Source organism: Prionailurus bengalensis, chromosome D4, assembly GCF_016509475.1.
Source record: "Prionailurus bengalensis isolate Pbe53 chromosome D4, Fcat_Pben_1.1_paternal_pri, whole genome shotgun sequence".
In the NCBI taxonomy this organism is placed as follows: domain Eukaryota; kingdom Metazoa; phylum Chordata; class Mammalia; order Carnivora; family Felidae; genus Prionailurus; species Prionailurus bengalensis.
In genome coordinates, this window is record NC_057359.1 from 73,324,394 (window position 1) to 73,349,530 (window position 25,137).

Below are 25,137 nucleotides of genomic sequence, written 5' to 3' on the forward strand. Positions count from 1 at the left end.
AAAACACTTAAAAAAAATAAAATAATAAAAACTAAAAGGAAAGGATGCCTTGGATAATGGAATTTCTAAGAAAAGTTATTTGTGATAAAATGACAACTCAACAAAACAAAGACTTAATTTGCAAACAAACTATAAAATAATAGTATTATTTCTATGTTCAGGCTGGTCACAAGAAAACGTATAGGGCAGCAAAATAGATACCCCTCAAAATGTATCTCCAAGAGCTTCTACATATAAGAAACTACAATTTAATAGTCCCTTCAAAATGCATGTTTCTTGGAACAACTGGGTGGCTCAGTCAGTTAAGTGTCTAACTCTTGATTTCAACTTAGGTCATGATCTCAAGGTTTGTGGGTTTGAGCCCCGTGTCAAGCTCTGTACCTGACTTGGGATTCTCTCTCTGCCCCTCCCCTGCTTGCTATCTCTCTCTGTCAAAATAAATAGTTTTTAAAATGCATGTTTCTTGTTAATTTATTTAGCATAATGTAGGGACAGGATACAGAATACCATATTATGTCAAGTTCATTTAAATTCTGTCGAGGTGAAGTGACATGACACCAACTCCTCCATGTCTCCAGTGGGACAGAATTGTGTGGAGGCTAAGAGGTTGATCTGAATCCCAACCTTCCACTTATTAGCCACATGGGTTTAGCCAGGTCAAGAAACTTCTCTAGGCTTGCCTCACCTATAAAATGGTGATAATCTCAGTTTCATGCATTTGCTGAAAGGATTAAATGAGAAAGTACATGTAAAATTATTTAGCAGAAAGTGTGGTAGAAATATCCAATCTAGAAGGCTTTTAAAAAATTCACTTCTGATAATCACAAGGATATAAAGATCTCAAGATATGCATAAGAGTACGCATGTAAATACCATGAGCTGAAAAAGGGCTATGAACAGGAGGAATTCCTTTGTGTAGAATAATTTTTGTCATATGTTGAGTATGCCAACATTGTCTACATCCACTACTTGCTTTGTCTGTTGTTTGATGTATTTATTACTTTTGAATGCTTTACATCAAGCAATATTTTCAAAAGTATAAAAGTATCAAAGACACCAAACTTTTGATGTCTTTATAAATACACTGGTTTCATCTTCTCGTAATTCCATACACATCAAGAAAGAATGGGGAGGAAGAGCTAGTTGTAATTTAGTTACAATGTATCCTTTTACATTTTTTAAGATGTGGGGAAAATGGTGTCATTTAGTGTGGAAAGTAAAGCAGGCATGAATATCCATAGCCACTTCCAAATGACAGATAATTTGGGTTATGAACGCCATTCCTACATGATTTGTAGGATAATCACACATAGTTGTCACTTTGTTGTCCTGATTAATCAATTTTAAGGTGGCCCTTCAACAATACAGGTTTGAACTATGAGGGTCCTTGGATTTTTTTTATAAATACAGTACAATACTATCCATGTATTTTCTCTTCCTTGTGACTTTTTAAAAAGATTTTTAAATAATCTCTACATCTAATGTGGGGCTCTAACTCACAACCCCAAGATTAAGAGTCGCATGCTCCACTGACTGAGACCCATAGGCACCCCCTTATGACTTCTTAATAACATTTTCTTTTTTATAGCTTACTTAATTGTAAGAATACAATATACAATACATATAATATAAAAACGTGTTAATCAATGGTTATGTTACCAGTAAGGTTTCCAGTCAATAGTAGGAGGCTATTTATTAGTTAAGTTTTTGGAGAGTTAAGTTAAACATGAATTTTCAACTGCATAGGGCAATGGTGCCCCTAACCCATGTTGCTCAAATGCCAACTATACTCACTCATTTAAAAAATTTGTACTACACAGTGAACAAGTCAATCACATGTGGTTGAGATTTTTCTATCATACTTAAAAAAAACTTTTAGTATTAGGCCTGAACCAAGATGTCCAATGTAATTTTTTTTTTGGAAACATGATTTCTCAAAGTTGCTTCTTGGTATTTATTTTTGGTGCTTAATAGTTTGGGAGCTATTGTTGAAGGCTTCTCAAGTTTAGTACATTCATAGAATTTTTAGGCTTAATGAATTCTATGATGTGTGATGAAACTTTGATCGCTGAATCAAAGTTTTCTCATTCCATTAAAAGGATTTGTGTTCAATATGAATTCTCTGATGAACAATGAGAGTAGATTTCTTGCTGAAAGCTTTTCTACAATTACTACATTCATAGGGTTTTTCTCCAGTATGTATTCTATGATGCACAGTGAGGTGTGACTTCTTACTAAAGGCTTTTCCACACTCAATGCATTCATATGGCTTCATCCCAGTATGGATTCTTTGATGCACAATGAGTTGTGATTTCTGGATAAAAGCTTTTCTGCATTCACTGCATTCATAGGGTTTCTCCCCAGTATGAATTCTCTGATGTTCAATGAACTGTGAGCTCCGGATGAAGGCTTTCCCACAATCATTGCATTGATACCTTTTGTCCCCAGTGTGAGTTCTCTGATGTACAATGAGATCTGACTTTTGAATGAAGGCTTTTTTACATTCATTACACTCAAAGGGTTTCTCCCCAGTGTGAATTCTGTGATGTACACTTAGTTCTGACTTCCTGTTGAAGGCTTTTCCACATTCATTACATCCATGGGGTTTCTCCCCAGTATGAATTCTCTGATGTACAATGAGCTGTGACTGCCAGATGAAGGCTTTCCCACAGTCACTACATTCATATGGTTTCTCCCCAGTATGAGCTCTTTGATGAACACTAAGTGTTGATTTCTTAATGAAAGCTTTCCCACATTCATTGCATTCATATGGTTTTTCCCCTGTGTGAATCCTCTGATGAATAATGAGGTTTGACTTCTGGATGAATGCTTTCCCACATTCATTACATTCATAGGGTTTCTCTCCTGTATGAGTTCTCTGATGTACAGTGAGTTGTGACTTCTGAATAAAGGCTTTTTCACATTCATTACATTTGTATGGTTTCTCTCCAGTATGAATTCTCTGATGTACAATAAGTCCCGACTTTCCACTGAAGGCTTTCCCACACTGAACACATTTATATAATTTCTCACTGGTTAGAATTTTCGGCTGTGCAAAAAGGTGTGGCTTTTGCATGAAGGCTCTGTTGCGTTCACTAGATGTTCTGTTCAGATGAATTCCTTTCCCCAGTGCACTGTTACATTCACAATCTATCTCTTCAGTCAGGGGCTTATTGTTAATGAATGCAACTTGGTTCAAAAAATTGTCCTGGTTTTCCTGGTGATTTATCTCATCTTCAAGTTTCCAGTCTCCAAAGGTTGAGTATACAATCATGTTATGGAGTACCACTTCTTCAGAAATGCTCTTCTGTGTTGTTAATTCTTTCATTCCAGTTTCAAAGTCTGAAAAAAGCCCAAGTGTAAGTTATCTTACTTCACTCCTGAGCTTTGAAGAATACAAAACACAAAAATAAAAAATAGCATTCTTTGTTTTAATAGAAATAGATAGAAATCTGGTAATGAGTACAGTCAGTTTTGAAATAAAGGTAAGCTTCGGGGCGCCTGGGTGGCACAGTCGGTTAAGCGTCCGACTTCAGCCAGGTCACGATCTCGCGGTCCATGAGTTCGAGCCCCGCGTCAGGCTCTGGGCTGATGGCTCAGAGCCTGGAGCCTGTTTCCGATTCTGTGTCTCCCTCTCTCTCTGCCCCTCCCCCGTTCATGCTCTCTCTCTGTCCCAAAAATAAATAAACGTTGAAATAAAGGTAAGCTTAAAATTCAAAGATAGAAGAATAAACAGGCATAAAAAAAAAAGTTGGCAAGATGCAATGGAAAAAGAAGAGTTGATGAACTCAGTGTCACAGTCCCACATGGCACCAGCCCCAATGCACCACAAGGCTCGGTGAAGAACAGAGGCAGATCCAAAAATCATTTCAGGAAAGACAAAGGAAGGATGCTAGCAAAGGGGACTGAGAATGAGCAGAAGTGACCAGCAGAAAAATTAAATCCACACTAAACATAAAAACAGTTATAAGTATTTTATAAGTAACCAAGCATATTAGAGCACAACTACAGGATAGGGATTTCCACATATATGCATCTTAAAGAGGCAGATGACATAAAAATGCACGGAATAGGACAGGGTCTATTTAAAGGGGGCGGTTCTGAGGTAGAAAAACAGACAGTTTCAGAGGGAGAAAGAAGGCAAAAAACAAGGAAGACATACCTGCTCATAACTGGGTGGTGGTAATGAGGAAAGAAAGAAAAGGAAAATATGGGTCCTGGAAGACAACGAAAACCACAAAACCAGAAAAGCCAAAACTCTTTTCCAATCCCAAAATAAAAGAAGGAGGGGAAAAGACCTACTATACTAACAGAAAAGAACTCCATAAAATTTAGAAATCTTACCAAAACACTGTGATGTAATAAAATGAACAGAATAAAAGTACAGTCCATAGAGAACTACTACAGAAAATCAGGAAATAAATTTGTGCAGATATCGAGAGGAAACTGTCCCCTGCAAAACACAAAAATAACTAGCCATGAACCAGAAGAAAATATTGTCTGAACTCCAAACAGAATATATTCAAACAAGCATCTGAGGACCTGGAAAACCACTATGAAGCAGAACTTATTTAAAAAAACAAAGAAGCAAACAAAAAAAAAATGGAGAGATGAAAAAGAATTGGTTAAACTCAGGGGGAAAATGAAAGATTAAATTACAAGGTGTGGGCAGGGAGGTAAGAAGAATTTAATAAGAAGCACTGAAAAAAGATAGGAAAACAACCAACATAATAAAAATGACATAAAGAATCAAGTGAAAATGGTCACAAAGAAAGTAGAAAAAGAAGACTGACAAAGGAAGAATATTTATATTACTGGAGTATCTGAAAACTGAAAAAACACAAAACAGGACATTATAATATCAAGACATATGACACTAAACGGAAGATGAATAAAACAAGGTAATTAAAAAGGATATGAATATCATTTGGTAAGTTACTTTGATAGAGGGCATATCTAAGTCTGGGTAAATGTGTAACGGGAAGAGTATAAGCCCATTTTGGAAGAATAGGGTGCTGTAGATGTTAGCCAAAGAGAGGTTAACTAATTAAGAATGTCCTGGGGTGCCTGGGTGGCGCAGTTGGTTAAGTGTCCGACTTCAGCCAGGTCACGATCTCGTGGTCTGTGAGTTCGAGCCCCGCGTCAGGCTCTGGGCTGATGGCTCAGAGCCTGGAGCCTGTTTCCGATTCTGTGTCTCCCTCTCTCTCTGCCCCTCCCCCGTTCATGCTCTGTCTCTCTCTGTCCCAAAAAAATAAATAAACGTTGAAAAAAAATATTAAAAAAAAAAAAAAAAGAATGTCCTAAATGATATGGGCATAAATAAGACACAAAGAACAGATAAGGGGGTTACCTCTCTCTCTAAAAGTTAAGCAAAGAAAATGGATTGCGCAGGTGTTTGCTATGTAGAAGTGTTATTTAGGTATTTGACTATCTCACACCAACAGTCTTCGGCCATTTTGAGACCTCTATGGCCTTAAAAGAATGATTTCCTAAAAAATATTTCAAAGATAAATGTCTCACTAATCAATACTAATCTTACATCCCTGTTTCCCATATACCAGGTTCTCACTTACCTGGATAGGCCCAATTTGAGATTTCTCCCCCCTCCATCCATGGTTCTCCTTGCTTCAATAAGACTACATCTGACTTCAGATACTGATACCCTGTTTATGGGAAAGGATATAGAACTTGGGCATTAGTGGACATCCAACCATCCTAGAACTCGAGCCCACTACATATGCACCAGAATAGCCAAAATTAAAAAGACTAACATTACCAGGGGTGTCTGGATGGCTTAGTCAGTTAAACGTCTGACTCTTGATTTTGGCTCAGGTCACGATCTCACAGTTACCTGAGTTCTCGAGCCTGGCATCAGGCTCTATGTTGACTGTGTGGAGCCTGCTTGGAATTCTCCTTCTCTCTGCCCCTACCCCGCTTGCACTCTGTCTCATTCAAAATAAATAAATAAACTTTAAAAAAATGCCAACATTACCAAATGTTGATGGAGCTGCCATAATGCTAGTAGGAAATAAACTGGTATAACCTCTATGGAAAACTGCCTGGTAGTATCATCTAAAGCTAAATATACATGTGCCATGATTCAGAAACTCCACTCCTGTATATATACCCAATAGAAATAGAATGTTTATTTCCACTAGAAGGTGTATATAAGAATGTCCATACAGCTTTATTCAATGGCCCAAATCTGAAACAAGCCAGATGACTACCAACAGTAGAATGGATACGTTGATGAATTACTCTAAACTCACTGAATGGAGTATGATGAAACAGTAAGGAGAAACAAGCTACTGTCAATTGCAACAACATGGATGAATTTCACAGATACTATGTTAAACAAAGATGCCAGGGGCGCCCGGGTGGCTCAGTCGGTTAAGCGTCCAACTTCAGCTCAGGTCATGATCTCACAGTCTGTATGTTCAAGCCCTGCATCAGGCTCTGTGCTCACAGCTCAGAGCCTGGAACCTGCTTCAGATTCTGTGTCTCCCTCTCTCTCTGCCTCCCCCCACTGGTTCATGTTCTCTCTTTCTCTCTCTCAAAAACAAATAAAAAATAAACATTAAAAAATTAAAAAAAAAAAAAGAAAGATGCCAGACAATAAAAACTTATATACTGTGTGGTTACACTTAGATGAAGTTCAAGAACAGACAAAACTAATCTATGGTGATAAAAGCCACAAGTTGTTATCACAAGTTGAGGAGATAAATGGCAAGGGGTCCATGGGAGCTTGCTAGGGTGCCTGAAATGTTTTATACATTGATCTGGGCAGTGTTTAAATAACATAGGGAAAAAATGCATCAATCTGTACATTTAAGATTCGGGCTATTTACTATATATGTTCTATGTCAACTAATCTTATAAAAACTAGGAACGTAGGCACAGCCCATCATCTTTAACCTCCAAAGAATGAGCAGGATGCATCACCCATTTTCTTTTCATCCAAGTCCACTGGAATATTTGGTACTCAAAATTAATATTCTTTAGACCTTTATAGCTTGAAATGAAGCTCATTAAATACTCAGAGACCCAGCAGTTTTCAGTAAATAAGAAAGGAAAGGCAGGCAATTGGGTACTCTGGTGGTTTTAATATGTTCATAAGTTCTTTGGCACTCTTCCCTTCAAGAGATTCTCTCCTCCCCTTAAACATGGGCTGGACTTAGTAACTCATTTCTAATAAACACAAGAAGGTAGAGGTGATGGTATGTGATTTCAGAGACCTGGTCATAAAAGGCACTGTGACTTCCTCCTGGCTTTCTCTCAGCTCACTCTATCTGGGGGAAGTTTGCCATGTCATAAAAATGGGTGCACATGGTGAGAAATTGAGATCTCTTGCCAATGGACAGCAAGGAACTAAAGGCTCCTGTCAACAGCCATGTGAGTGAGTTATCTCAGAAACTGGATCCTACAGGGGCGCCCTGGTGGCTCCATTGGTTGAGCATTTGACTTTAGCTCAGGTCATGATCTTGCAGTTCGCAAGTTCGAGCCCCACATCAGGCTCACTGCTGTCAGCGTGAGCCTGATGTCCCCCTCTCTCTGTCCCCTTTTCTATGCCCCTGCCTCACTTGCACTCTCCTTTAAAAATAAACAAACAGGGGCGCCTGGGTGGCTCAGTCAGTTGGGCGGCCGACTTCGGCTCAGGTCATGATCTTGCGGTCCGTGAGTTCGAGCCCCGCATCAGGCTCTGTGCTGACAGCTCAGAGCCTGGACCCTGTTTCAGATTCTGTGTCCCCCTCTCTCTGACCCTCCCCCGTTCATGCTCTGTCTCTCTCTGTCTCAAAAATAAATAAATGTTAAAAAAAATTTTTTTTAAGAATTAAAAAAATAAACATAGTGCTCACTTTGGTAGCACATATACTAAAATTGGAACGATACAGAGAAGATTAGCATGGCCTCTGCACAAGGATGACATGCAAATTCGTGAAGCATTCCATAAAAAAAAATAATAAAAAAAATGAACAAACATAGTAGAAAGGGGAAGATGACGGCGTAGGAGGATGCTGAGCTCACCTCGTCCTGCTGATCACTTAGATTCCACTCATCTCTGCCTAAATAACCCAGAAAACAGCCATAAGACTAGCAGAATGGACTCTTTGGAGCCAAGTGTAGACAAGAGGCCCATGGAAGAGGGTAGGAAGGGCGGAGAGGCAGTGCATGCTACATGGACTGGTGGGAGGGAGCCGGGCAGTGGAAGGGCAGCCCGCCCAGCAAGGCAGAGCCCCCGAGTCTGACTTGCAAAAGCGGAGGGGCCGGACTGCGTGAGTTCTGACAGCCAGCGGGACTTAACATCAGGAATGTTATAAGTCAACAGCTCTGCTTGGAGAGTGGGAGGGCGAGAGGACACCGGTGTCGAGCCCTGGAAGACAGAGCTCAGCTTGGCAGGGAACATAGGCACTGGCCAGTGCCATCTCCCTCTCCCATCCCCCAGCCGAAATCCCAAAGGGAACCAGTTCCCGTCACTGAACTTGCTTGCACCGCGCAAACACTCAATGCTGTGCTTCTGTGGATCCATCCCTCTAATAGGTGTGCCTTCCTCCTGGTGCTGCAGGGCCCCTCCCACAGGGGACCACCAATGGCAAAGCGAGCTAAGCCTACCCCTCCTGCCCCTGTGCACTCTGCAGATCCACCCCAGCTAATATATCAGATCCCATCAAAGCAGCACCACAAGCCTGGCATTGTGAAAGTAGCCCAGACAGGGGCCACACCACTCCACAGTGAGTCCTGCCCCAGGGAGAGGGGAAGATAAGGTACACACCAGTCTGACTGTGGCCCCAGAGGTGGGCTGGGGACAGACATCAGGTCTGGAAAAAGAGGAAGCTGAGAAAAAGAGATAAAAAAATCCAGGAGTATGAGGGAAGAATTAGAGAACTAAGTGATGCAATCAAACAGAACAATATCCATATAATAGGAATTCCAGAGGAGGAAGACAGAGAGAGAGGCTGAAGGTGTACTTGAACAAATCATAGCTGATAACTACCCTGATGTGGGGAAGGAAAAAGGCATTGAAATCCAAGAGGCACAGAGAACTCCCTTCAGACATACCTTGAATCGATCTTCTGCATGACATATCATAGTGAAACTGGCAAAATACAAGGATAAAGAAAAAATTCTGAAACCAGCGAGGGATAAACGTGCCCTAACATGTAAAGGGAGACCGATAAGTCTAGTGGCAGACTTATCTACTGAAACTTGGCAGGCCAGAAAGGAATGGCAGGAAATCTTCAATGTGATCAACAGAAAAAAATATGCAGCCAAGAATTCTTTATCCAGCAAGTCTATCATTCAGAATAGGAGAGCTAAAGGTCTTCCCAAACAAAAAAAAACAGAAGGAATTCATCACCACTAAACCAGCCTTATAAGAGATCTTAAGGGGGATTCTGTGAGTGAAATGTTGCAAGGACCACAGAGTACCAGAGACATCACTACAAGCATGATACCTACAGACATCACAGTGACTCTAAACCTGTATCTTTCAATAATAACATTGAATGTAAATGGACTAAATGATGCAACCAAAAGACATAGGGTATCAGAATGGATAAAAAAACAAGACCCATCTATTTGCTGTCTACAAGAGACCAATTTTAGACCTGAGGACACCTTCAGATTGAAAGTGAGGGGATGGAGAACTATCTATCATGCTACTGGAAGTCAAAAGAAAGCTGGAGTAGCCATACTTACATCAGACAAACTAGACTTTAAATTAAAGGCTGTAACAAGAGATGAAGAGGGGCATTATATAATAACTACAGGGTCTATCCATCAGGAAGAGCTAACAATTATAAATGTCTATGCACCGAATACGGAAGACCCGAAATACATAAAACAATCACAAACATAAGCAACCTTAATTGATAAGAATGTGGTAATTGCAGGGGACTTTAATACTCCACTTACAACAATGGATAGATCATCTAGATACAGGATCACTAAAGAAACAAGGGCCCTGAATGATACATTGGATCAGATGGACTTGACAGATATATTTAGAACTCTGCATCCCAAAGCAACAGAATATACTTTCTTCTCGAGTGCACATGGAACATTCTCCAAGATCACATACTGTGTCACAGAACAGCCCTTCATAAGTATAAAAGAATTGAGATCACACCATGCACACTTTCAGACCACAATGCTATGAAACTTGAAATCAACCACAGGAAAAAGTCTGGAAAACCTCCAAAAGCATGGAGGTTAAAGAACACCCTACTAAAGAATGAATGGGTCAACCAGGCAATTAGAGAAGAAATTAAAAAATATATGGAAACAAATTAATATGAAAATACAATAATCCAAATGCTTTGGGATGCAGCGAAGGCAGTCCTGAGAGGAAAATACATTGCCATCCAGGCCTATCTCAGGAAACAAGAAAAATCCCAAATACAAAATCTAACAGCACACCTAAAGGAAATAGAAGCAGAACAGCAAAGACACCCTAAACCCAGCAGAAGAAGAGATATAATAAAGATCAGAGCAGAAATAAACAATATAGAATTTTAAAAAATTGTAGAGCAGATCAATGAAACCAAGAGTTGGTTTTTTTGAAAAAATAAACAAAATTGACAAACCTCTAGCCAGCCTTCTCAAAAAAAAAAGGGAGATGACTCAAATAGATAAAATCATGAATGAAAATGGAATTATCACAACCAATCCCTCAGAAACACAAGCAATTATCAGGGAATACTATGAAAAATTATATGCCAACAAACTGGACAACCTGGAAGAAATGGACAAATTCCTAAGCACCCACACACTTCCAAAACTCAAACAGGAAGAAATAGAAAACTTGAACAGACCCATAACCAGCAAAGAAATTGAATCAAAAATCTCCCAACAAATAAGAGTCCAGGACCAGATGGCTTCCCAGGGGAGTTTCACCAGACATTTAAAGCAGAGATAATACCTATCCTTCTCAAGCTGTTCCAAAAAATAGAAAGGGAAGGAAAACTTCCAGACTCATTCTATGAAGCCAGAATTACTTTGATTCCTAAACCAGACAGAGACCCAGCAAAAAAAGAGAACCACAGGCCAATATCCCTGATGAATATGGATGCAAAAATTCTCAATAAGACACTACAAATCGAATTCAACAGCATATAAAAAGAACTATTCACCATGATCAAATGGGATTCATTCCTGGGATGCAGGGCTGCTTCAACATTCACAAATCAATCAATGTGATACATCCCATTAATAAAAGAAAAGATAAGAGCCATATGATCTTGTCAATCGATGCAGAAAAAGCATTTGACAAAATTCAGCATCCTTTCTTAATAAAAACCCTTGAGAAAGTCGGGATAGAAGGAACATACTTAAACATCATAAAAGCCATTTATGAAAAGCCCACAGCTAATATCATCGTCAATGGGGAAAAACTGAGAGTTTTCCGCCTGAGATCAGGAACACGACAGGGATGTCCACTCTCACCGCTGTTGTTTAACAGTGTTGGAAGTGCTATTATCAGCTATCAGACAACAAAAGGAAATCAAGGCATCAAAATTGGCAAAGAAAGTCAGAAAGAAATTGGCAAAGAAATCAGCTGCATTTCAGTTTTGCAGATGACATGATCTTATACATGCAAAACCTGATAGACTCCACCAAAAGTCTGCTAGAACTGATACATGAATTCAGCAAAGTCGCAGGATACAAAACCAATGTACAGAAATCAGCCGCATTCTTATACACTAATAATGAAGCAACAGAAAGACAAATACAGAAACTGATCCCATTCACAATTGCACCAAGAAGCATAAAATACCTAGGAATAAACCTAACCAAAGATGTAAAAGATATGTATGCTGAAAACTATAGAAAGCTTATGAAGGAAATTGAAGAAGATATAAAGAAATGGAAAAACATTCCATGCTCATAGACTGGAAGAATAAATATTGTTAAAATGTCAATACTACCCAAAGCAATCTACATACACATTCAATGCAATCCCAATCAAAATTGCATCAGCTTTCTTCTTGAAGCTAGAACAAGCAATCCTAAAATTTGTATGGAACCACAAAAGACCCCGAATAGCCAAAGTGGTAGTGAAGAAGACCAAAGCGGGAGGCATCACAATCCCAGACTTTAGCCTTTACTACAAAGCTGTAATCATCAAGACAGCATGGTATTGGCACAAAAACAGACACATAGACCAATGGAATAGAATAGAAACCCCAGAACTAGACCCACAAACGTATGGCCAACTAATCTTTGACAAAGCAGGAAAGAACATCCAATGGAAAAAAGACAGTCTCTTTAACAAATGGTGCTGGGAGAACTGGACAGCAACATGCAGAAGATTGAAACTAGACCACTTTCTCACACCATTCACAAAAATAAACTCAAAATGGATAAAGGACCTGAATGTGAGACAGGAAACCATCAAAACCCTAGAGCAGAAAGTAGGAAAAGACCTCTCTGACCTCAGAAGCAGCAATTTCTTACTTGACACATCCCCAAAGGCAAAGGAATTAAAAGCAAAAATGAACTATTGGGACCTCATGAAGACAAAAAGCTTCTGCACTGAAAAGGAAACAATCAACAAAACTAAAAGGCAACCAACGGAATGGGAAAAGATATTTGCAAATGACATATCAGACAAAGGGCTAGTATCCAAAATCTATAAAGAGCTCACCAAACTCCACACCTGAAAAACAAACAATCCAGTGAAGAAATGGGCAGAAAACATGAATAGACACTTCTCTAAAGAAGACATCCGGATGGCCAACAGGCACATGAAAAGATGCTCAACGTCGCTCCTCATCAAGGAAATACAAATCAAAACTACACTCAGATATCACCTCAAGCCAGTCAGAGTGGCCAAAATGAACAAATCAGGAGACTATAGATGCTGGAGAGGTTGTGGAGAAACGGGAACCCTCTTGCACTGTTGGTGGGAATGCAAACTGGTGCAGCCGCTCTGGAAAAGTGTGGAGGTTCCTCAAAAAATTAAAAATAGACCTACCCTATGACCCAACAATAGCACTGCTAGGAATTTACCCAAGGGATACAGGAGTGCTGATGCATAGGGGCACTTGTACCCCCAATGTTTATAGCAGCACTTTCAATAATAGCCAAATTATGGAAAGAGCCTAAATGTCCATCAACTGATGAATGGATAAAGAAATTGTGGTTTATATACACAATGGAGTACTACGTGGCAATGAGAAAGAATGAAATATGGCCCTTTGTAGCAACGTGGATGGAACTGGAGAGTGTTATGCTAAGTGAAATAAGTCATACAGAGAAAGACAGATACCATATGTTTTCACTCTTATGTGGATCCTGAGAAACTTAACAGAAGACCATGAGAGAGGGGAAGGCATAAAAAAAAAAAAAAAGGTTAGAGAGGGAGGGAGCCAAAACATAAGAGACTCTTGAAAACTGAGAACAAACTGAGAGTTGATGGGGGGTAGAAGGGAGGGGAGGGTGGGTGATGGGCATTGAGGAGGGCACCTGTTGGGATGAGCACTGGGTGTTATATGGAAACCAATTTGACAATAAATTTCATATTTAAAAAAATAAACAAACAAACATAAACAATTTTTAATTAAAAATAAATAAATTGCAACTTCTTTAAAAAAAAAAAGTAAAGAAAAGAAATGGATCCTACTCTGTCAGTCAAGCCTTCAGATGACTGCAGTCCCTGCTAATATCTGATTACAACCATAGGGGACCACATGCCAGAACCACCCAGCTAAGCCCTTCCAAATTCCTGACCTACAGAAATTGTTAGTAAAAATTGTTTGTTTTAAGCTACTAAATTTTGAAGTGATTGTTACATAGCAATAGGTAATTAGTCCCTAGTATCCTCTGAGTATGTCCTTACCTGTGAGGAATAAGCTTAGGAATTCCCTGAGCCTGTACTGATGGGCTAACAAGGCATAAAGAATTACAAAGCCATGGGATGCTCACACCCAAGCTTGGGTAAACAAGATTAGGCCCCCAGAATAAAGCGGGGGGGGGGGGGCAAATGCCCCCAGAATAGAAAGGGGGGCAAAAACCCCCTATACAAAGGTATATTAGGTAAGCAAGATTAGGTATTCAGGGAAAAAGCACCCCCAATTTAGTACTATGGCAGAAAGCTGCTTTCACAGGAAGGACCAAATTAGGTAAACAGGTAAATAGGGCTATAGACTGTTGTGCTGCAGGTGATGCTGCCCAGAAGGGAGCTGATTCACAAAAGAAAGGTGCCTTGTTAACCCTGAAGTGCTCTATCTGTCTTATCCCCTGGGCTAGCTAGGATAAACAGACACAGCGCCTCCTGTCTGCTGTTAACCATCTGCCCATCTGCCTGGTGCCAGGATTTTGTTTTATATTGAGCCAAACCCCCAAACACCGTATATCTTCAAAACCCCCTTTCCCTCATGCCCATGAGTTAATGTTCACAGATTCATTGTCTCTTCATGCATGCCCATCACATTTGTAAGCCTTCTGATCTTTTTTTTTTTTTTTTCAACGTTTATTTATTTTTGGGACAGAGAGAGACAGAGCATGAACGGGGGAGGGGCAGAGAGAGAGGGAGACACAGAATGGGAAACAGGCTCCAGGCTCTGAGCCATCAGCCCAGAGCCCGACGCGGGGCTCGAACTCACGGACCGCGAGATCGTGACCTGGCTGAAGTCGGACGCTTAACTGACTGCGCCACCCAGGTGCCCCATGCCTTCTGATCTTAATACATATGCAGCAAGGTCCCTTATTTGGGGCTCTTGTCTTTTCCCGGACATTAGCCATCTCTCATATTTTAATCCTGTCTCTGCTTTCTTGCTGGCCAAGAAAGAACTTTAGACTCAGAGTCTATGACACTTACCCACTGAGACAAGGTTGCTATAGTTCTCCAGCATCACATCCCTGTACAGGTTTCTTTGAGCAGAATCCAGCTGCTGCCACTCCTCCCAAGTGAAGTCCACAGTCACATCCTTGAATGACACAAATCTCTGTACAGGACGTTCCTGTTCAATCTAAAGTGAAAAACGCTATGTGATATGTAAAGCATGTACCAGAAGTCACTGCTGTTTTAATCATGCAGAGTCCATCTTAATAAATTAAAGATGTTTATACTATGAGGCCAGTTTTACTATGTGGGAGAAGCAGAACACCTATTAGGAAACCTTTGCTATGGAGAATCATTCATCCTCTCTTTCCATCAATAAGCACTTATTAGGCAACCACACAGCCAGCATTATTTGGTGCTCAGAATACTAGTATGAACAAAAGACAGGAAGTTTACAGACTAGTAGATGGAGGCAAACAAGTAAATATATAAAAGCTACAGGGTGTTAAATAAGTTATAATACAAATAGGAAAGAAAGAATGATTCTATTTTGGGAGGTTGAGTTGGGCTTTGTAGAAGATGTAGTTAGGCAAAATGAATAATGAAAAATGTAAAAATAATTTTTAAAAAAGTAAAGATAAAATAACTTTTTTGAAATGTAAAAAACGAATGGCGTAAACTCCAGTAAGATATGGAAGAGGAAGAAATATCATTCTAGATGGAGAAAGGAGTATGAAAAAAGCTATGGTGACATGAAAAAGAACATGGCAAACTCACAGAATTTTAAGTACTTCAAAATAATGCTCTCAGAAATCATTTATTCATATGCTTTCACAATTTTTACATATCTGCATGTCACTTGCACTATTACTGACTTAAGAGTTTCAATTCAACTTTTTGACTTAAATTCATGATTTTAGGGGCGCCTGGGTGGCGCAGTCGGTTAAGCGTCCGACTTCAGCCAGGTCACGATCTCGCGGTCCGTGAGTTCGAGCCCCGCGTCAGGCTCTGGGCTGATGGCTCAGAGCCTGGAGCCTGTTTCCGATTCTGTGTCTCCCTCTCTCTCTGCCCCTCCCCCGTTCATGCTCTGTCTCTCTCTGTCCCAAAAATAAATAAAACGTTGAAAAAAAAATCTTTAAATTCATGATTTTAAAAGGAAACCACTATAGGGAAAACCAGTATCAGTTCATAAAATGAAGACAACAAAAATCTGTAAAACAAGTATATACTGATGAAATGCCATACATGGGATTTGCTTTAAAATGCTCTAGAGAACAGGGGTGCCTGGGTGGCTCAGTCGGCTAAGCACCTGACTTTGGCTCAGGTCATGATCTCATGGGAGTTGAAGCCTCATGTCAGGCTCTGTGCTGACAGCTCAGAGCCTGGAGCCTGCTTCGGATTCTGTGTCTCCCCTCTCTCCAATTATATGAAATATCTAGAATAAGCAAACTCACAGAGCCAGAAGTAGTTTTGAGGTGACCGAGGGCTGTGGGGGTAAGGTAGAAAAGTGAGTTATCGCTCAATGGGTACAGAGTTTCTGTTTGGAGTGATGAAAAAGTTTTGGAAATAGTGGTGATGGATTCACACATTGTGAACATAATTAATACTACTGAATTGCACACTTAAAAATGATTAAAATGGCAAATTTTATGTTATATGCATTTTACCATAAAAATTCTATTGGTCCAAATTAACTTTGAGATATTATATATTATATCTATTATATATTATAATAGATCTTGTAGATCTGGCCAAGTGGCAATAATGACTAGGCAATTAGATTTCAGTGGGATGACGGTGGCTCAGATAAAAACCATGAGGCATGGAATTCAAGCTGAGAAAAGCGAGAAGTAAGAAGTAGGGAGTGGGGTGTAAAGGACACTGAAAAAGTGGAGGATCAATGGATCGGAGCTTTGGATGGAAGTGGAGAATTACTGGAGTCAAGGTACTACCGTAAACAAACCAGAAACAGAAATAATGGCCAGAATGAAATGCTTGGAGGTACAGTTATTGGTGATTATATATCTAGAATAGGACTATGGAAGATGGTTGAGATGGGATAGAGGAAAACAATGTCCGGAAATGAGGAGATAACACTGGTACTGGAAGCAGAAGGAGTTAAAAGTCCCCAGAAGAAGAAAGACAAGACAGAGCTTCTGTGAGAAGTCATTTTAGGCCCCCAACTGTTTTCCCTCGATCTACGCCCTCTGGGTTCTACTTGGCTGTGCACATTTCTTGCAGAGCTTCCTAAGGTTAGAATTAAATGCAAAAACCTCAGTAGTTAAGGATTTTAAGGGAACAAGGGAATGCAGAAAACTAACAGTCTCTACCAGGCTAGGAAACAGCCTAACCGTAAATCAATGGTAAAACTCCCAGTGCTGTTTCAAAAGTAAGCAAGGCCCTGAATTTCTTACCCAAGGTAAGGAACCCAAGACCCCATCCAGTTTTTACTGGCTCTCAGAGCTTGCCCACAGCCCCTTACCCTTGTCTGACTTCTCCACTATAATGTTAAAGTGTCTGCCCTAAAAGAAGCACAAGCTTCCTCAAGGTTAACATATGATGCATGCATAGGCATGTTTTCTAAGTACGCCTCTACAAACTTCTGCCTGCCTTTACATGCAATGGCAAAGCTCCACTTTCTGAATATTCATCCTAAACCCTAAATAAAAAAAGCCCACACACCCCTGCTCAGGGTGTCACAGCTTTGGAAGTTATTCCCTGGGATCTCCTTATTTACTGCAAATAAAAGTTTCCTTTGTGCAATAACTCTACCTGGTGTAGTTTCTATCTCTGACTCACCAAGGAGCAAACTCATGTTAGTTCGGTTACAGTACCAAAAGTACAGTGATAATGTGATTTATCATAAATTTATATTTGGTCTTTGTAGTTCCTAGCATAGAGCTCCTAAAACCCTTGGAGGGGTGCCTGGGTGGCTACGCCGGTGGTTAAGCATCCGACTTCGGCTAACCATGGTCTCATGGTTCGTGGATTCGAGCCCCGAGTCAGGCTCTGTGCTGACAGCTCAGAGCCTGGAGCCTTCTTTGGATTCTGTGTCTCCCTCTCTCTCAAAAATAAACATAAAAAAAATTAAAACCCTTGGAATTTCCTGTGCTGAAAGCGATAAAGTTCTCTTATTATGTTAATGAGATGGCTTGCAGGGGGGGGAGGGGGGATGACGGGGGTGGGGGGGGGGGGTGGGGGGGTGCGGGGCACCTAAGGAGAAGGTGGCTGGTCACCAGGGGAGCCAACCAAGAATAGAGAATTGATTTTTGGAGAGGGAGGTGGAGTTGGGAGGTTCAATGGATCACCAATGGCCAATGATTTAATCAATCGTGCCCATGTAATAAAGCCTCCACAAAGACCCAAGTGGAGAGAATTCAGAGAACCTCCAAGTTCATAAACCAGAATGCTTCCACATGCCATGTGCCAGGTGCCAGGCCTTGAACTCCATTCTCCTTTGTTCAGGACCCTGTCTTATATATGTCTTCATCTGACTGTTGATTTGTATCCTTTAATATCTTTTGTAATAAACTGGCAATCTAGTGGGTAAATTGGTTTCCTGAGTCCTCATTATGAGCCACTCTAGCAAATTAATAAAACCAAAGGAGGGGGTTGTGGGAACCTCTGTTTACAGCTAGTCAGTCAGAAGCAGAGGTAACAACTTAAGACTAGTGACCGTGTAATGGAACCTGGTCTGGATCACCCAGCAGAAGAACCAAATGGCACTCAGAGATCTTGGAAGGCAGGAGGTTTATTTCACACCAACATGCTACAGGAGATCACTCTCCAGAGGTCTGAGCCCTGAGTGAACAGGGAGGAACAATTTATAGTCTGTTACTTCCACATTCCGCATTAGTACTAATCTGGTGCATGTGTGCGGCAAGCAGAGTAGGAAGAAGAACCTGGAAGGGGACCTTTGGTCGGGGACTGGAATTTTTCTATCAGTCCTGTCGGCCATCTTATAACAGATTTTTCTCTACCGATCAGAATCTGAAGTGAAGGGCAGTCTTGTGGGAGCCCTTGACCTATAGTATCTGATACTACCTCTAGGTGGGTAGTGATGAGGGAGCATGCGGCAAGCTGGGGGCAAAATACAGGCTGGCACACCATCCCTCCCACCCAGCGGAATATGTGTGATATTCTTGGACACTGCTAGCTACCCAAGAACAAAGGAAAGGGGTTTAAGTGCTTGCCATGGTAATGTGGGAAACTAAGGCAAATGAAAAATTCCCTTACTGCCTATAGCCCACTGACAAGTCCTTGAGATTAGCAGAGTGACCTCCCTCTAGAAGCTCAGCTGCCTCAAGGATGACCCTTTGCTGGGGGCAAAAGAGAACATTAGCTTAACATTATCCCAACCTCGAGGATCCTGTAAGTCTACTTCCTTTATCTCAACTGCTCCAAGATATATGCTGGCAATCATACTCCAAGCTTATGGCCCCCTGATATATATTGGAAGGTTCTCATGACTGTGGTTTTATTAAACAGTAATAAATGGCACTTCCCTAGCAACAGCTAGCCCCTCAAGGTCCTGGAACCTTGCTTCCAAAATTCCTTAGAGACTTACTCTACCCTGATCCTCTCCCAACCTGAGGGCATATAATGAGTTACCCGTCATGACCCCAGTGCAGCTCTTTCTACCCACAGGCCCTGTTCCCATGCTTTGATAAGATCGCCTTTTTGCACCAAAGACATCTTCAAGAATTCTTTCTTGGCCGTTGGCTCCAGACCACCCCACCATCACCCCCAAACTTCATCAGGTAGTGTCAAAATTGAGCTGAATTGTAGGACAAAGAGCTGGTGTCAGAAGATTGCTCGGTGGTATAGGAAAGAACCCCCACACATTAGAATTGGGTGCAGAAGTACAGGTACATAACCCAGTAGTCCCCAGACTTTTAAAATCAGACACTGGATACTGTGATACAATAAGAAATATATATTTTGGTCTTCATCCCTGGCTCCTAGTCAGAATTCCTAAAACTTTTGTAATTTCCTAAGCAATAAAGGTGTGATAAGCATCTTTTGTTCTAGTATTTGGTCTTTGACTCTGGTTCTTGACACAGGGCTCCTAAAATCCTCGGAATTTCTTGGGTGATAGGAGTGTCTTTTGTTCTAGTGAGGTGACTCTTGATATTTTTCAGTTAAAAAACAAGCACGTACATCAATAATACATACCTTTTTCAAAAAAAAACCCCATAAATTATATACAAACACTTCAACACTGAGATATTATGACATTAAGAATATATGTACTAATTCTCTTTTCTCCCCATACCCCAGTGCATCATCTTGCCCATCTTCTAGGAATGGATGCTCCCCACTTCGAAGACGACTATACTCACTCCAACTGTGTGCTACATGGTGGGTATAACCAATGGAACATTATAGATAAAAATTCAATAATATATGCCTTCAAATAAAAACATTTAAAACCATATGACAATCATAACCATTAAGATGTTTGCTAGCAGTGTTTAGCTGAGCAATAAACCAACAGAAACGAGCAAATTCACTTGATTTCCACTATCCACGAGGCATACTCACTTGATATACACTTTGAGGGTCTCAACCTATTGCATTTTAAAGGAAAAATATTTGATTATTTATTGGTTAAAAACTGCAAATTAAAATTGATACTATTATGATCTTTAATAATGTTAATTCCTTGGACCAATTTTACAACCTTTAATTTGTGAATCAAGGTAAATTTTTTGGCAGCTATGTACTTGGGCCCCATGATTTTACTGCCTTCAAATTAGACTATGCCTTGTTATTATGCCCTATTGTTATTTTGAGCGACGGTTTAAGAAATAGTTATGGAGAAGCCTCCTACAGAATTTATCAAGGGTTGGTTAAGTGTTAAGGATACTGCCTACTACATCATATGTATGCAGACCCATCAAGAGAATAACTTTAAACCTAAATGACAAAAATGCTTTCATTCCCTCAAGAAAATATCATAATGTGTAATGTAAATCATATCTTTGCAGATGATATGCTCAACTTTAATGAACTATGAAAAACTATGAACTTGTATCACTATATTTCGCATTTCCTTGGTCTAGACCTTCTGTTTTATTTTCCCTGATTTCTATTTACATTTTTTTCATTTAATTGAGTTAATTCTTTTAAACTGCCTCAAATACAATGGAAAACAAAATGGGGTATAAATAACTCACTTACCTGAGACTTGGTCATTTTCTGTTGCTCTTCAGAAGGCACAGATATCTGTAAAGACAGAGCTGGGATGAGCAGGGAGGGGATAAAAAGAAGACCACCTTAAGAGTCTGGGCCTGACCTGTGAATTCCTGCCCCTTTCAAAAGTGTCTTTCAGAGAGACCACAAAAGATTATGCTGTGATAACATCAACTTATTAACTTACAGTTCTGAAAAGGTCAGGTCATGGTATGTTTTACCTTTGTGAATGTGTATTCCTTTATACATTTGAAAAGTTTCTCCTCCTCCTTTGGTCCCATAAATCTATAATTAGATATTTATCCTAAAAAAAAAAAAAAGCAAGGACACACATAAAGATATATATGCAAGGATATTCATCACAATGCTGCTTTATCACTACCTAGATGTTCAAAAATAGGGACTGGTTAAATCAGTTATGGAAGGACAGAATACCAGACAATCATTAAAGTATCTTAGAGAAGAATTTACAGACTTGGAAAAATGTTCTTGTTGTATTACAAAGGAAGAAAAATAGGTTATAAAACAATATATGTACTGAAAATAAATATATTTGAAAGGAACAAAAATATGTCTGAAAGGACATACATCAAAATGTTATGGTTACGTTTGGTGGTAGGATTAAAAGTTATTTCTATTGACTTGTATTTAGCATTTTCATTTTCCAGTTTTTCTAAAATAAACGGCTACTTTTTAAATAAAAAAAAAAAAGATTGTTATTTTTAGCAGCTATTGTCCTACTGACCTCTTAACCCAAACTCTTATCAATGAAGTCCTAAAGGGCACAATTCACTAGCTTGATACATTTAATAAGCTGTAACAGTCACTGTCATCAATAGACTTATAGGACCACTTCAAATGTATAGGCTCAGTTCAAATGTGGCCTCCTCTAGAAAGCCTTTCCTGGATAGAATCAGCTATTCCTTCCTCTGACTTTCCCTTAGTTTGCAACACTCTGCTACAAGGGCTTCCTGATACAAAGTTAGGGCAAGGGAAGATGCAGTCTGAACTAGGACCACAGCAGTGGGAATGGGGAGGACAAACTGGAGAGATGTCAGGGAGGCTAAATCACCATGATCAGAAGATTGATTGGACATGGGGAGAAGACGGCTGGGGAGAAAACTAGATGTCTACAGGATTTTTACTATGGCCATCTGAAGTAAGAGTGACTCTTCATGATGATGAACATAGTAGGATGAGCAGGGGAACTATGGAGAACTAAGAAGATATATTCTATTTCTATCATGTTAAGATTGAGGTTCTGTGAGTGAACCCCACAGAGATGTGTAGGAGACAGCTGGCTACTGTGAATCTGGAGCTTATTAGAAATGTCTAGGCTGGTGCTATAGATTGGCAAGTCATGGCTTTCAAGGTGGAAGGTGATGCCATGAGTGTGGTTGAAACTGTCCAGAGAGAGCACATGCATGGAAAGAAGACAGGGAGAAAGCAAAGGAGCTTGGAGAGAGGGTTTTTGAGAGACTTTGGCTTGAAGTACTTAGCTAGCTACCAGACAGTAGCAGAGAATATAAACTGCCTCAAGTCTATTGACTAGATAGATCCAAGAGTGGAAACAAAACCTTTGGGGGAAGGATGGGAACTCTCCCTGACCCTCACATCCTTACAGGCATAAACCCATTCAAGAAAACCCAGCACAATACGCGTGTGGAATGCAGCCTGAATGCAAACCGTTACAATTCAGGGCTGGAGCCCCAATCACTAGTCGCAAACCATCTGCTCCCTAAGCTATCACACAGGCTCCTAACAGCTGCCCAATACAGCCCACACACATTGACCTAACATAACCCTAAAGACGGATATCTGTCTTCAGGGCCCAATCATTGATTTCTATGTGACCCCAACCCGAGGGACTCAGAATCACAAAGACACGCTCCATCACTAGTCCCACAAATTCCCAATCAGTCGCTGACCCTCCTCAGAGTCCACTACTACCAGCAGCATCACTAAATACCAACCTATACCGGGCGGCAATCGTGATTTGGGGCAGGCCCGCTTAATTACTAACCAAAGACCGAAAATTACGGACCGCTAGAGATGCTCAATCGCTGATCAAACATGATGCCCTTGCTCCCAATACCGCAGCCAGTGACTGAAACCTCGTTTTCTGTGAACCGGACCCCTCAACTCCCAGCCTCTCCTGCGGGGACCTCAGCTGAGCGACAAGGCCACCCCCTCCCACCGTGAGGGATGCGGACTCTCGGGTGTTAACGGCGGAAGCAGGCGCAGCCCTCGACCTGCTTCTATCGCGAGACTTTCCGGGTGTTTAGTCGGGCTGAGCCAGGAAGGTTAATATGGCTGCGCCTAGTGAGCGGAGAGTGTGACGGAATGGGAGGCGCCATATTTCGAGTAGGTGTTAGTGCCGTACAGCAGAGAATCCTGAGAGCAAGGCAAGGTAGAAGTTGGATACGGGAGCTACAGAAAAGATGTACTGGGACAATGCGGGAGCAACAAAGAATCCCAGGTTTCTGAGGATAGAGTCAGGGAACCGCTCCCGCTAAGATGTGTAGAAAAGAGACACGCAGTGCAAGGTGCAAATAAAGATGGGGAAGTGGGGTGGGGGAATAGGAGAAGCCGCTCCCGTTATTAAGCCAAAGAGGAGCGTGAGGCTCAGCCAGAGTCAGTTGATCTACAACACATTGCCTCACTTCCCCAATATTAGGTATAATAATGATAAAATATGCTTACTGAGGTAGATTATTTAATTTAGGTTTCAATTGGGGTGGAAAAGTCAGGATGGAGCAGTATTCTCCCTGAGACAGAGCACTGGGAGAGGGAAAGTCAGAATAGAATGCTTTCATCTGGTGACCTCCAGCCAGTCATCCTGGAAAATGGAATTCAAATGTTCCCCTCCTGGGAATGCTGTCCCAGATTGGGATGGGAAAACTCAGCCACTGCTAAAGACACCTCAGATGGCAGCAGAGGAGAAGTGTTTGAGGATAAACTCTGAAGGATAATCCAAAACCCCTGAAACCTCCTCTCAACCTGGTCTTGAACTTGCTCTGTGGCTTTGGGCCAGCTGCTTTCCCTCAGTTCTCTCATTTGTCAAGAAGAGGAAGGTTGTGAAATATTCATTTGGGTGTTTCAATGTTTGCTGAAAGCACTTCAGAATCTGCGCAGTTTTTAAAAAATAATAAATACCATGTAATAGTGTTATTACTGTTAAATAATTAAACAAGGAGACTATTAGACTTAGGTGGTTCGAATGCCTTAGCAACCCTCCCAAGCAAACCAAAACCTAAGCCTGTAAATGCCTCAAGGTTACGAAATCAAAACCTAAGGCCAACCAATCACAAATGAGGCTTTCCCAAATAAGACAACTGTTTAAACTATAGGTTTGCTTCTGCAACTTCTCTATAAAAGTCTTGCCTCTAGCTCTTGTCAGTGGAGCACTTCTTACCCCTTGTGGTTTGGTGCTGCCCAATTAGAGAGTTTTTGCTCAAATAAACTTAAAATTTTTAGTATGTCTTAGTCTGTCTTTGAACATCACTACAGAATATCCAGCCCTAACTGATGCCTAAAGACACCATGGATTAATTCTTGGGGTTCACTCAGCTCTTTAAAGTCATATACAGTGGCCATGATGCTTCTGGAATGTCCTTCCCAACCATATGTCAGGAAAACTTCTATTCATGCTTCAAAACTGGGAGCCAATATCCTGTTTTAAGTTTTTTCCCAGAGTCCCCTGTCATCTGTGCCTTTTCATGGGCACAGCTGCATATGCCTTCTACTATGACAGTCATCATTGCCAAGAACTGGGATTTCCAGTGTTTGTCTTTTCTCCCCTTTGGTCTGACAGCTACTCAGGGCAAGCCTGTGTCAGTATCAGCCTAGTTTTCCCTTTTTTGTTAAAAACATATTTATGTCTATTGAGTCCCACCATAATGTAAAGCTCATTCATTCCTTCACTCACACACTTCGTTATTGTCTTGCTTGGTAATGCAAGGAACGAGCTCAGAATCTGATAGTGACAATGTAGTGTGACTACTGACCTAATAGAGGCATGACTGGTGCTGTAGGGCACAGTGAGAGGTAAATAACTTGGTCAGGGACTGGAGTGGTAGTGGTGGTGGGGGTGTGGGATGGAGTTTGTCAGGAAAACAAGATTAAGAAGGAAAGTGTCAACAGAACAGCAGATATATACC

General features: G+C 40.7%; 2 protein-coding genes and 1 non-coding gene across 3 annotated transcripts in view; 1 reads left to right on the forward strand and 2 right to left on the reverse strand.

The window, feature by feature from the left end:
• Positions 1 to 1,539: 1,539 nt before the first annotated feature.
• The window catches only part of ZFP37 (ZFP37 zinc finger protein), a 46,477-nt gene continuing 22,879 nt past the window's right edge, over positions 1,540 to 25,137 (reverse strand). Inside the window, exon 5 of the mRNA XM_043567326.1 lies at positions 1,540 to 3,049. Within this exon, the coding sequence (XP_043423261.1) occupies positions 2,093 to 3,049 (957 nt within the window). The 3' untranslated portion in view covers positions 1,540 to 2,092. The remainder of the gene's footprint in view (positions 3,050 to 25,137) is intronic.
• On the reverse strand, positions 5,307 to 23,262 carry LOC122475390 (zinc finger protein 300-like). Its single transcript, XM_043567328.1, has 5 exons — positions 21,585 to 23,262; positions 21,199 to 21,281; positions 20,966 to 21,010; positions 14,819 to 14,969; positions 5,307 to 5,663 (listed from the first exon to the last, which is right to left on the reverse strand). The coding sequence occupies exons 2-5, from the start codon at positions 21,256 to 21,258 to the stop codon at positions 5,566 to 5,568; spliced, it is 354 nt and encodes a 117-aa protein (XP_043423263.1). The 5' UTR covers positions 21,259 to 21,281; positions 21,585 to 23,262; the 3' UTR covers positions 5,307 to 5,565.
• On the forward strand, positions 7,849 to 7,955 carry LOC122475548. Its single transcript, XR_006295232.1, has one exon. It is a non-coding gene; the product is annotated as a U6 spliceosomal RNA (small nuclear RNA).